The 14,359-nt window shown below is 39.9% G+C and overlaps 1 protein-coding gene and 1 non-coding gene across 2 annotated transcripts; one reads left to right on the top strand and one right to left on the bottom strand.

Moving 5' to 3' along the window:
* The first annotated feature begins 1,793 nt into the window (after positions 1 to 1,793).
* LOC129762283 (RING finger and transmembrane domain-containing protein 2) lies at positions 1,794 to 13,235 on the top strand. The gene is made up of 4 exons (XM_055760415.1): positions 1,794 to 1,965; positions 2,479 to 4,139; positions 4,208 to 4,423; positions 12,291 to 13,235. The coding sequence occupies exons 2-4, from the start codon at positions 2,583 to 2,585 to the stop codon at positions 12,522 to 12,524; spliced, it is 2,007 nt and encodes a 668-aa protein (XP_055616390.1). The 5' UTR covers positions 1,794 to 1,965; positions 2,479 to 2,582; the 3' UTR covers positions 12,525 to 13,235.
* Trnai-aau (transfer RNA isoleucine (anticodon AAU)) lies at positions 4,462 to 4,535 on the bottom strand. The gene has a single exon. It is a non-coding gene; the product is annotated as a tRNA-Ile (tRNA).
* Positions 13,236 to 14,359: the final 1,124 nt, after the last annotated feature.

Genomic DNA, 14,359 nt, shown 5'->3' with positions numbered 1-14,359 from the left:
AAAAACAAATTTACAGTTTTCTTCCTACGATTAAAATGATCGAAACGAAAAGTTCGTTTTCGTAATTTTTTGGAGAAGAAAGAATCGATCCGAAATATCGGAAATCAGAAATCAGAGAGAAAAAGATCGATTTTCTAAATATCGATCCAAGATTTCCAATTCTATTCACTATCACTAATTTTACATTCTCTCTTTCCAAATGTTAACTTTATGTTTATAAAATTTGTCCGGTGGTGAGATTGAAATCGATGTACATTAGAAATAAGGTCGAAAAAAATCGAAGGAAAAAGATCGATCTTCACGATTTTTTTGGGTACAATGAATCGTTCCAAAAAATCGGAAATCAAAATGGATCGATCTTCTGAAAATCGATCCAGGATCGCCCAATCCTATTTCAAAACGAGTCAAATATTTGGCTTCGGTAAAACAGTGTATGAGCACTGTAACAATGGTAACCGTTCGCAACAAAAATATTCATTAACGTTAACATCAAGATAAGTGAAGTGGAAGGTAAAACGTAATGTCAGAATCGCCGTTCGGACGTATCCCGTAAGTTTGAACTTATTTACATAGATGGTATCCAAACAACACTAAACATTGACTACAGTTTCGCCGGCACGGTTGATTGTCGTTATGAACCAGCACAAAAAACAAAGCTGCAAATTATGCCCCAGTGGCGGTACCACGATCAAAGTATTCCTTGAATAAATCATATCACATTAGCCGAGCCAGCTGGCGGAAGCACATGCATAAAAGTTACTAGGTTAGTATTTTCAACGACAACTGTTTATTTATTATACTGCTTCAAATACCTTCGACGAAATCAAATGTAACCATACCAACGTAAGTAATAACATAAACAAATCCAAACTTTTCGTCTTGCCATTCCTCATACGTCTTTTCTAAATAGTGTAAATTACGAGCCACCTGTTAACTCTCCCATCTTGGTTAACATTGTTCTAGAAAAATGTGTTTTTTGATTTGCAGGGGTATGACTAAAACGTCAAATCCCTTATATTGCCAGTGTACCCAATATTGTTGCGGTTCACTGACATTTTGGTTCTATCAATTACTGTTGTTTACAACTCGGTCCGGGTACATAGTCGAATAGTGGCTAACTTTGAACTCCATGTTAAATGTAAACAGCTCCATGTGAAACCGAAATATGAAAATCGCTCATGCAGTTAGGAATAAAGCAAACTATCTCCGTGATTTCAACGATTTCAATCCTCGCAAATGATATGTTGGTAAACAAATGACGCCATATTGATTTTGATTTTGGGTAGCCTATATTCAATTGATGTCTAACCCCTGTTGATTTGGCACCTCTACTGAAAAACGAAGTCCTATGTCAAAAACTCAAAGCAGAATCGTTTACTTGAAGCGAGGGAGCGCATGAAATTTAAATATTAAATTTAATTTTAATTTTAATTATTTAATTAATTATTTTAATAATTTTAGTGGTGTTCAGCTGCTACAATTACTTCATTTATTCATGCACAAGCGAAGTACAAGTACACTTTCAAAAAGCCGGCTTGTGCTTTCCAGGGGTGTGTAACTATGTAACCGGACCGAGTTGTAAACAACAGTAATCGTCAGAACCAAAATGTCAGTAAACCGCAGCAATATTGGGTACATTGGCAATATGAGGGATTTGACGTTTTAGTCGTACCCCTGGTGCTTTCAGCATATCGGCTCACCCGGCACACTTCTATTCATCTTGCATGTGACACGCGGGACTGACATTGAAATGCGAGAGAGGGAGGGCACGACAGGTAGAAAATATAAGAGTAAACATGTAATCGGCAACAATGAGTCAGCCAGCCAGCAAACGAGAGTAAATTAATGAGACAGTCATAGCAGAAAGATTTAGTCTCAAACATGGTAACAAAATTTGCTAGGAAGACAGCGTTTTAGGGCTCATAGCAGAGTTGTGTATCGGTACTTGAGTTCCCGTTTTGAGTTGTAAGTAATCCAGTGCAAGTTTTCGTGTTTCAGCTAGGTACAAATTCTTGATTTCATTCCCCGAATCTTGTGGAAGAAACCAGAAAAAATGAATCGAAAACGAGTTCGTTTGATAGTATGCGTGCATAGGTGTCGTGTATTGATGATGACGAGGCTTCGCATATTTTTACCTGAACACAAAATATGTTATCTGGAAGCACAACATAATGCTGAGTGAGGGATATTTATTGAAATCAATCGCCACTGAATTGCTATTTTGATTAAAGCTAATGTACTGTGCTCGCAGAAAATCGTGTTTACTGTTTTAATTTCATCGAAATGGCCGATCTGTCATACAAGCCTCGTAACATGCTCCACTTCAACACATCGGATGCAAATGATCACGTCATATTTGCATAAACAGGTTTAGCTGTGTGCTCGTTGGCTTATCAAGTGATACGCAATTCGTTTACTCTCTGAATTCCGCATACTCTTCATCAACATAAGTGAATAACGACACTGTTCCTATTTCAGGATTAACTACGATATGGGTGTATCCTGTCTGCCAGCCTACAATGCTTAACAGAAGATTAGATTAGAGAACACCGAGAATAACAATCCAGAAACAGCGGTGTAAGATGACCGATATCACTCTCGAACCGCAGCAGCAGCATTCGACGTCTAGTACCGAATCTTCAACGCAGCCCCCAGCAGCAGTAGCGAGAGAATCGACATCTTCGCTAGCGATTGATTCACCGGCAATCATTGAAACTACTTCCATTACATCAGCTAGCGATGATAGCGGTAAGCAGCCGCTAGCCACAGAAGAAGACACTAGCAGCACAAATAGTAACATTCCAGCAGTCACCGTTACTGCGATCGGGAATCCGGTTTCCGCAACCAGCAACGGTTGTGTTGTCGGTTCGGTCACGGTGTCTGTTCATCCACCTTCGCAACCAATTACCGTTGAGAGACAAACATCGGTAAATTCTACCGAAGGCAGCATGTCGAACAGTAACAGCAGTGCTGGCTTCCGGAGTTCGTTCAATGGACGTGTTCCGTTCGCGCGAATCCTTTCCACTGGCAGTGGCACTGATCGGCGAGTGCCCGGTAACGAGGCGACACGAACGTCGAGTAATTTGAGCAACAATCTGCTAAATGACATTGTTGCTTTTGTACAGCAGGCACGAAATCCAAATATGCTGTTTTCTTCGGAAAGAAGAACATTTTTCTTGCAATCGGGTCGCTCAGTTTCACACATGCCAGGTACTAGTACTCCCCCGGTTAGCCATGGCACTGGGAATCCCAATGACGTTGTTATCGATCTGGATAGCACAACCATCGGACCGTCGCCGCAATCGTCCAGCAATGAAATCTACCCGATTTCAACGTCATCGTCTGTCAACAGTGGCATTCGACCGGCTTCGTGGATTCAAATCAACGCCGGGGATGAAGATTCAGTTGCGGGACGTTCGTCTATCATGCCGAACTTCAATTACCACCATCACCATCATCACTTCCATAACCATCAACCGTTGTCATCTATTCACGCACATCATCAGCATCTTGGCCAACCCCAACAATCGACACTTCAACAAGCTCAACCGGGACATCAAAGCCAACCAGGCGGAATAGCCGTCAACGCAGGAGAAATCCCACAGCAATCTTCCGCTCCACTTGACTCGAACCCCAACAATGTCACTCGCAGCAACAGTGTCAGCTCGAATCAGCCCAATGACGAAGCCACGGTGCACGAAGCTCTCAATCAGATTCCCGAGGCGCGCGCCATGATGGACACATTTGCCCGGTACATCCCACTGCTCTTTATACTGATCACTAAGCTGTGCTATGACCATCTGGATGGTATAATTCACTTCCTAGCACTGCTGATGATTTTCTCCCACGCCAACTGGGTGGTTCGGCAGGAAATCTCCAAACAAACCCAGAAGCGCATTGTTGTGCTTCTGCGTGAGCTTCTGGTGATTATGATCGCGCTCGCATTAGTGGGTTTCCTGCTGGAGCGGAAGAACATCTTCCTCAGCATAATGTTCATGACGGATCTGTCCGAACCGCAGAGCCTGAAGTCGCTGCTCTTCTCCGTGTGTATGTCCGATTTGGTTCTGAAATTGATGACCATTATGGTGAAAATCATCATCACACTGCTTCCACCAAGCGTAGTCGAATACAAGAGTCGGGTAAGCGGAACGGGTTGTTCGTACCGGGTGAGGAAACTAACGATTCGTTTTTACTGGCACACTTTCAGGGCAAAATCTATCTTATGACCGAATCGATCTCCCAGCTGTATCGCGCCGCAGCACCTATCCAGCCCTGGCTCATTTTCCTCTTTGAGTCCTACTCCGGCTCGGAGAAGATCGTTGGAGTGATTCTGTCCGCGGTGTACATGGTAGCCAAGTCGTCTGACTTGCTCGAGCGGTTCAAGTTCTGCAAGCATTCGTTCATCAAGCTGCTTCAGAAAACGGTGAGTAGCTTTGGGGGTGGGAAAAAAAAGGAAATTTCTGGCTCCAGAGAGGATCGAACTCACGACCTTCGCGTTATTAGCACGACGCTCTAACCAACTGAGCTATGGAGCCACTGGTGGGAGCGCGTTTTTAAGATGTGTTTAAAACTAAAGGCACTGTAAGTGCCTTATTATGAATGTAAATGCTCAAATACAAAATGAATGGGAAATGTCGTATATTTTCTAGAACAGGGATGGCCAAACGGTAGTCCGCGGTCTACCGGTCGCCCACATAGGTATTCCTTGACGCCCGCCAGCTGGTCTGGGATAGTGTCACCTTCAAACGCAACCGATTAAATATCCTTCCATCTTTTGCCGTGATCATTGGAGAATTGGAGAATTTTTGGATAAAAACCTTTGAAGACTGCGAAGGCGAGTTTTAATGAAGTATTGTTTTTTTCATTTCAAAACTATGATGAGTAATGTGAATTAATTGTGCAGCTTTCTTTCAAGCAATATAGTCATGAATAGAACAACAGTGATGAGAAATTAGAAAATTCCTAAAATTAAATATTGGGCCCTATCAGTGGCGTAGTGTAAGAGGAGCGGAGGGGGGCGCACAGTGGTCCCTGAGTAAATTTAGGCAACCAAAACTCAGATTTTTTAGCTGAAACCCCAATTTTTGGTAGACTGGAGTTTTCGGATCCGCTGAGTTTATTTTTCAACTCTGTTTCACCAAAAAATTCAAAAGGAGGGAGGGACAAGGGGGCAAAGTTCAAAATTTTCAGTTTTTATCGTGTTTGGTATCAAAATGTGTGTTTTCGTCAACGCAGAGTTCATTTTTCAACTCGGTTTCACCAAAAAACCAAAAAAGAGGAAAAATTTGATTTTTCGAACCATCGGTTAACTTTGAAAAATCATAACTCAAAAACAAAAAAAAACGCCTCTCTGGTTTCAACATATGTTATGTGAAAAATCCTCAGCTTTTCAGAAAAAATAAAGGGTTGGGGAAAAAGAAATGTCGTATTTCTGATCGAAATTTGACGCTTTATTGAACATACTTGAAATTATCCAATTTAAGTAAAATATGCGCCGTATTGTTCGCAAACTTGCTGCCATTTAGAAGGCAACTTCATTATCCCCCCCTTATAAAACCCCCTCTCCTTATTTGCAAAAAACTCAGACAGCCAGTTTTCGCAAGCCTCTTTTGAGGCCAACTTAGTATTACCAAGAGCGTTTTGCATGGACCGGTAGAGATGATAATTACTTGCAGTCAGGTCCGGATCGTACGGTGGGTGCAATAGGACATCCCATCCGAGCTCCCGTAGTTTCTGACGGATCATCAAAAAGATGTGTGAGGCCGAGCGTTGTCCTGGTGGAAAACAACACCATTCCTATTGATCATTCTTCTGGCCAATCGCCTGCTTCAAACGGTCAAGCTGCTCACAGTAGAGAACCGAGTTGAGGGTCTAGCCATAGATCCATAGGCCATAGAGGGCAGCTCATAGTGAATGATTCCCTTCCAATCCCACCAAACACACAGCAAAACCTTCCTGGCCGTCAATCCGGGCTTGGCGATGGTTTGGGCCGGCTCACCGCGCTTTTTAGCTTTAGGTTGTCGTACGTGATCCACTTTTCATCACCAATCACCATCTTCTTTAAAAATGGGTCGAGTTCGTTCCGTTTCAGCAGTTCATCGCAGGCGTTGATTCGCCATGTCCATAGAGTTTGTAGACAACTCTTTGGGCGTGTGAGGACAACATAATTTCGCTAAGAATCTACAGTCTGTGACATTATTATAGCTGTTTAATCTATTTGCTCGTTTTTCGCAGCTTCAACTGATCGCTGAGAAATGTTTCCGAGCCACACAGGTGTGTCGTTAAAAGATTGTCGCAAACTCGATGGAGTGCTCATTATACTGCGTTGAAACCAATTTATGGGCTGATCACAGCCACTGGAGTATTGTGCGACTCAAATACTGGATCAAGTGCACTGACCCTCCTACCAGAAGGTTTTGATTTGATACTTCTGTGCAGAGATGCCAACCTTCCTGATTTTTCAGGATTTCCCAGGCTTTTTAGCACGCTCCCTGATATCCTGACGAACACTCAATTTATCCTGATTTTTCTGAAATGGTCCTGATTTTTGTACTCTTTACATTATTCGTAATAAGTATACTGGTTTCCATGCCAAAGTTTTCTGTCATGGTAGTTCTCCGGTTCGCACTTGTATATATCTTTCATTAAGTTAAACTTTGTACTTAACTTTCTTTTACCGCTACCCTCAATTGTTTCGTGGCTTCCAAAAACAGTGCTAGAAAATTTCATGAAACCAGATTGTCTGACGAATTTATGAAATTACAACGAAATTAAGTTTGAGGAACAACATTGCTTTATTGAGGATAATGTGTATGTAGATGTATTCCTAGAGTTATTAATGTAGAAATACGTTTCAGAGTTTAACATTACTCAAGAGAAAATTTTTGAATCCACAGTCAATATAAAAAAAATATATGTAATTTGTACGTCTGATTCAAAGTAGAATAAACTTTAATGATGGGACTATGGTAAATATATCTATAACCGTACTAAATGTCATAAAAATTAGGAAAAATTCAACAAGTCTTCCACTGTTGATATACTTTGCTCATTTTTTGAGAAAAGATTTATTCCAAAGCATGGATGATAAATTCAGTGAAAATTTCAATATTGATTTCTTTGCAATTGACTGTAGTGATGCTGTAGGTTTTTCGGAAAAAATATAAATGATCAAAAAGTCAGGTGAAATACTACCATTTCCGCTTATGCGAGTATTTATACCAATGCTTATTAATTCGTTTACATATCCGGTCTTCGCCCGAAGGAAGATATACTCTGTTTCTGGTGGGATTTGGAATGGATTCTGTATTATGACCTACTACCAAGCAACCTATTCCTCACATGTATGGCTCGCAGCAGTTTTCGACGAGGAAGCAAACATGTTGTGGGAGGATATAATATTTAAACTGTGTGAAAGGTGGCGAAAGATTGTGAAACAGAACTGTGGATATAAACTCTGCTTATAATGCTTTAATTGAAAATTATGTTTTTTTTTCCCTAAAATGGAAATTAACTTTTCGGACAACCCAATATGAGCTATCCTGATTTATCCTGATTTTTATTTTCATTCTCCCTGATTTTTTCATATTATAGTTGGCAACCCTGCTTCTGTGTAATGTGTACTTCTGATGCGTTGTACCACATGAAGTAGATCCAGCGCAGAATATTTGCAAACCAAAGGACCCTCTCTGAGTAACGTTGTGACCAGACTGAATGGAGTGGTAATTCGTCTCGCTGTTAAAAGGAACGGTCTAGGTGAAATGGCAATTAAGAAGGTTTCATTAAATCTATTGATTAAAAATTTGCTACTGGAAGGAGAATTCCTAAGATACTTTTAGATAGTTAGATGAGATAAAATGAGCAAACCAGGCGAAATATCTTCCAGTCCCAGTCCAACGATAGAAGAGGGAATGTTGGAGTGCATTGGTTGTTTTCATCGAGAATTACAAGAACGGTCGAAATCTAAACCTGAAGAAGCCGAAATTTTTGAAGCAATTCAAGCTCGACACATGTTATGAATACCTGACAGCGATCTGAAAAGGTCGATTTGACAAACTGGCAACTACAAAGTTTCGGAAAGGCAGCTTCTGCTAGAGCTACCAGGACTCCGTAGTCATTTGGAGGCCGCTGGAATGAATTCTAACGATGTCATTAATGAGATTGCATTGGTTATGTTACAGTTCGTCCTGAAGTGGGACTTCCATAAAGCTGCCATAAATTTTACAGTGAATTTGAAACTGTCTCTGTTTCTAGCCGTGAACGTTTCTGCGGCATCTTGCAGAGAGGCTTATCTGAGTTGAAATTGATGAAGAATTTGCTGTCAACGATGGGTCAGATATGTTTAACACGTTGAGCTCCGTATCGTATTGCTGCGCATTCATTGAGTCCGCAACAAAAGAGCGAAAGCGCACTTAACGGGAAGCACTTGTACAATATCAGTGTCGGTCTCAGCTTCCAAAGATATTTATTTGATAAGATTTATTCGAGTAACATTTCGACATTCAAAAATAAACCATATTTTATCCAGTGACCAACGCGTGAAGATTTTGTGATTTATTTTTCGTGCTATCTAATATTATTATAAATGCGTTTCATTTTTAAGATAATTTTGGAGGGGTGACACCCTAGTGATCCGCCCCGGGTGTCACCCGGTCACGCTACGCCACTGGGCCCTATTATGTAATTCTAGTTGAACAGAATATTGCTCGTTATCTCTATCTTGCTGTTATTCAAATTTCTTAATCTTGAATGAAAATAATTGAAACTTGATTAGGGAATTTTCATTCTACACGGAATCGGAGTCCGGTGAAAGCTGTCGGCATAATTTTATGAGTTGTGTAGCAAGCCGGATGGCCGAATATTCGGCTCTTTATTTGCAAATACGAAACTGGGAGAGACTGCATGTGTGCATGAAGCAAATAAAGGTTTACATTTTAGTGAGTAATAAACGATTTTTTACATAAAAATAATGAACTATGATTTAATATGATTAAAAAAAAGAATGAAAAGTCCCTAATAGAGTATCAAGTTTCAATTATTTTCATTCAAGATTAAAAAACTTGAAACTATCTTCAGGGATAATAACCTGAGAGAGGGTACACTTACTCCATCACAAATCAAGCGTAGCTCATGGCACCTTTTGGTACAGTTTCAACGAAGTGGAAAATGAAAATGATAGTCAGTTTCCATTAAAAAAAAAATCATTACCAACGAAATCGGCTGTTATGCGAAAACATTTGGAATCAATCGCAATCACGTTCCTTACGTTTGGTGGTCATCAAACTCTAAGCTTTACCCCCAGTTGGCAAGGTTTGCTAGAGTCTTTCGGCAAATATTGGCCGGATACCGAATAGTTACCCGTTATCCGCGTTTGATCTCTATTTTTTGAAATTTTTATGGAGAATAAATGCTTTGTGTGTTCATGAATGACAATCGCCTTTAAAAAACTCAACGCAATTGATTGATTATACTTCACAAAATAAAGTATTACTTATCAATTATTTAGTAACTAATAATTATTTTTAATTTATAGAATAATTTATCATTGAATATTTATTATTATAACCTATGCCCAACAATTTGGCCACCCCTGTTCTAGAATTTAGATCACAGACATCAAGGCAGTGTTGCTACACGTACAGATTTATCTGGAAAGGTACAAATTTTTTCCTTATTTTTGGCACGCGTGTGAAATTTCTTACATTTGGTCGGGGTTCTGCCAAACGAACCAAGCGCCAGAAACATTATTTTAAGATACCGTGAAGTACCCATATACCGCTCAGCTAAGAGAATATTTAACGTTTGTGTACTCTAAAAATAACTGCTTACACGTATATGATATTATTAAATGTGCTACTTGCTTGGTATTCGTTCCACTGCTGATAAACATACGGATGAGAGCGTTGCGGTTTTCATACCACCTATAATGATGGAAAACATTTTGAAACCTTTTGGTCCCAATTCCAACCAGCAAAAACATTTTTCTAATTCCGTTAATTGGTGGCCCTAATTCCAATAATCAAATTGTTATAATAATGTATCGTTTTAAATAGTAGGTTTGATAATGTTTTATGTTGTAAACAAGTTAATTCAGTCGAAATCAATACTCGAATGAATTACAGTATCAATATGTCGTTTATTTATTGGCATCACACCTTGCGATGAAGACGCTTCACTGAATTTTCCAATAAGACCTGAGTAATTAACAGCATCAGGATCTAACGGATACAATCCGCATCGCCGGAAACCGTTGATCAATGTCGATTGTTAGTTCGTCATTCTATCCACTGCTTTTGAGTAGAAGTAAAAAACTGACGTCCAGCAGCTAAGTGATTTGAGTGGAATTTTGTGGAAAACGCACCAGGATTATGTTTTCCCGTGCATAGAAGCATCGTTTCATAAGAGATATGTGACTTATGTCCATTTTGAAAGAGAGAAACAGGGAATGATATTTTCCTTCGACCAACCTATGCCAGATCTCTTTTGGCATCCTGGATTTGGATTTTCGATCGGTGTTAACTACTTTAGTCTGGACGTTTTTTTGGCCGGAACCAGCTGGAACCAGTCTTTTGTAGGTATTGTACGTACTGCTTTTTCGTTCAAATTGAACATCTGTTCCGGAATTTTCAACACATTGGATAGCGCTTTTTCCTCGAAATACTCATGGATTTGTTGAAACCAGCTCCTGATATGTTGCTTGGAAACAACAATACGCTTGGTACCCGTTTTAATATTCACGGATGCCGTTTAATTAACCCATTGATCCATTTACGAGCCGGTGTCCCGTTTTCAAATGGATTGGAGCGAGTTGATTTTCTTACTTAATGTACTATGCTTAACAGTAATCTCTTCGTGTTCACGGGGAATCCATTACTAAGCGCAAGTTCATGAGTCCAATTGCAGAACTGTTCATTGATTGATCTTCTAATCGACCCCGTTGAATTTACCTTTTACTAAAAAAATTCCTAGTGCTTCTACCAAAGCTCATCATTATAATATCAGATTATTTTTAGACACAATTCTCGTTCAAGTTTTTTCAACCACTTGCAAATAACACGTTTCTCCGTTACATGGAATAAATGTTTGATACAGAAAATATGATAGAACAGAGACAGACCCTTTCTCCCCTTAGAGAGGGGGAAGGAGTGTCTATTCACCATAGAGACATTTCGTGCCCCCTAAAATCTTCACATGCCGAATTTGGCTCCATTCGCCTGATTGATTTTCGAGTTATGCAGAAATTTGTTTCTCATTTGTATGACAGCCCACCCTAAGAGAGGGAGGAGGAGTCTCTAACCACCATAGAATCATTTATTGCACCCTAAAACCTCCACACGCCAAATTTGGTTTCGTTTGCTTGATTAATTCTCGAGTAGTGCAGAAATTTGTGTTTCATTTGTATGGCAGCCCCCCCCTTAGAGAGGGGGTGGAGTGTCTAACCACCATAGAATCATTTATTGCACCTTAAAACCTCCAAATGCCAAATTTGGTTTCATTTGCTTGAATAACAGACAGATAGAAATCCATTTATATATATATATATATATATATATATATATATATATATATATATATATATATATATATATATATATATATATATATAAATCAGAAGAAATAAGATAGCTAGTGAGAAAAACAGCATTTTATGTTAAGTAAGCGGAATTACGCTTTGGCTGGTATAAGGGAGCTTCACGGTACTTATGTCCTATATTTATATAGATTTATCATTGAGGTACTCGTTTCCAACCTTCACCGGCTCAGAAAAGGATCGATAACGCGAGGCCAAAGATACCAATGACAATGCTGTAGAAACTACCCCGATCACGTATAACATCAAACAAATTATTTTTCGCCAACAAATCTCAATGCCAAAAAGCGCACAATAACGAAAGTTGAACACCGTAAGATGCCTCGCATCGGTCTGCATTATGAATATTAAACAACCCTCGTGTGTTTTGAACGTACCGATGATGACATTTTCGTCTCTTTTCTTGTTAATTAACAACACCTACGCTTACTGCGATTGTGGCACTATTTCCAAGTTGTTTTTCATTTTCGCGTCGATTATCAGCTGTCATTTTGAAAGAATGGCTAACGCTCACGAATCACCATCTCCGATGGGTACTGATCCCACAACTGGCTCCTCAGAATCCCAGAAATTCGTGTGGATCTCTCTCCCTTTCGAGTGGTTTGGGCGAGTCGGGCGACTTTTCATGGTTATAAAATGTGTTCATCTCCCAACACCTTAATTAACGTGGTTTTTGTTTTCCTTTCTTGTCCCGTTCCAGAGCTACGGAACGATTCCCTCGAAGGAGCAGTTGCAAGCCTGCGGTGGTCAATGCCCAATCTGTCACGATAACTTCAACCTGCCGGTTCTGCTCGAGTGCAATCACATCTTCTGCGAGCTGTGCGTCGGCACCTGGTTCGATCGGGAGCAGACGTGTCCGCTGTGTCGGGCCAAAATCGTTGACGATCCGTCGTACCGCGATGGAGCAACCACATTTTTCCTCCAATTGTACTAACCGTAAACTGTAAATTGTTTCGTTATTGGCGTTCCTGAAGCATTTGGGCGAGCGAAAGTGGTCGTGAGTGAACCGTGAGGAACAGACAGAGCGCGCGCGCATTTGCACCGTAACGAAGGATATCAAACTCCTAAAGTTTCTAGTTCTAACATATCTATACAAAAACATGTATTCGTGATTCCAAGCGGTGAGACTCGCCCAAACTTGCTTCAGACTACTTTTATCAAATGGTTATTCTCTCTAGGTCGATCCTCTGATTTTTATCCACCCCGCATGAGCAGGGCTCAATATTATAGTTTTGAAAAACAAGTTATTTTATCCACTTCTACAACTACCATTCTTATTCCATGAACTGCTAACTGTTAACATGAACACTTATAGCAAAACAAATTGTATTGTGTTTATTTGTTATGTAAAGTAAAACTGGAAAAAACATAGACAAAAGTTACTGTGCAGTCGGATTGTGGCTTGCAATCCACCAACAGCGAGCACAATTTCACAATTATAGTGCGTCGAGCTCAGCAGATCGGTTCCCGAGTGCGCATATGAACGAGCGAAAACAACGGGTTTGAGAAAATAAACGCAGAAAGGGTAGGTAACGCGTATTATCAATCCACTAACTACGGATCGAGCGTATGGTGAAGAAAGTGAAACGCGATGATTGAATAAAAATATGAATATTAATTTTCAAATAAAGAGAAATATAAATAGTTTTGATATTGTTAGCCATGCGAATGGAAAGGATTAGATTTCCTCGAAAGAACAGTCCAGAAACATTGGAAACCCTTTGACAAATCAGTTTTCTTATTAATCCATTTATTTTTACAAAATAAGTTACATATTAACAAAATATATCAACATGTTTCCTTAATCCTATGGTTCATAAAGTAGGAAACCGATTACTCGCGGTCGAGTTTAGAAGGGTGACACATTTTCATTAGGAAAAAGATTGGATGTAAGGAGATTGTAACTATGTTCACATTCACATTCTCATTCACACTCACACATCACACTCAATTCTTAAACTATCCTCACATCTAATATGTATTTAGAATTTAACTTATTCTAATGTTAGTAGAAATGAACCCGATAGCTCGCGAAGGACGAAAAGGAGGGGAAAAGGATGTAAGAACAATCACACTCGAAGATCGATAGCTTTGAGGTAAACATATATTTGGGACATGTATTCAAGTTCTAACCGAGCCAACACATCTCTCACGGGAACATTGGACTGTCTTTCTCGCACGACCAAACAACGTGTTCGATGTCGTGGTAACCTTGGCCACGAGCACATATATTGCTATCGGCAAGATTAAAACGAAAGAGTAGCGCATCTAACGAACAGTGATTGGACATGAGTCGGGAGATGGTACGAAAAAAGTCCCAACTCAAGTCCAGACTTTAGAACAATGGTTTAAGGCCAACCTTAGGGATAATTGAGTGGAGCCATCGGCCCAATTCATCTTCGTTACATTTGCGTTGCCAGTTAGCGATGGTGTTTTTACGTACAAAAGAGTAAAATTCATTGAAGGCCATTTGACGCTGATATAAGTCGCCTTCAGTTGCATCATCCTTTGCTAATAAGTCAGCCCTCTCATTACAAGGAATTGAGCAATGTGAAGGGACCTAGACAAAGGTGATGACATAATAGCGTATTTATAAAGCACTCAAAATTTCTCGTATTCTCTCAAGGAAGGACGGCGGGTGCTTTTCCGGCCCCGCTGAACGGATATCTTCTAAAGAGCTGAGACTATCCGTTACAATGTAATAGTGTCCAACACTGCCCATGTTTGTATAGGAGACGTAAACGACAAAATGAACAAAATCGACTTTTT

Source organism: Toxorhynchites rutilus, chromosome 1 (assembly GCF_029784135.1).
Source record: "Toxorhynchites rutilus septentrionalis strain SRP chromosome 1, ASM2978413v1, whole genome shotgun sequence".
Lineage (NCBI taxonomy): Eukaryota > Metazoa > Arthropoda > Insecta > Diptera > Culicidae > Toxorhynchites > Toxorhynchites rutilus.
The sequence above is the reverse complement of the archived record's forward strand: the minus strand, read 5'-3'. Positions and strand labels throughout refer to the sequence as shown.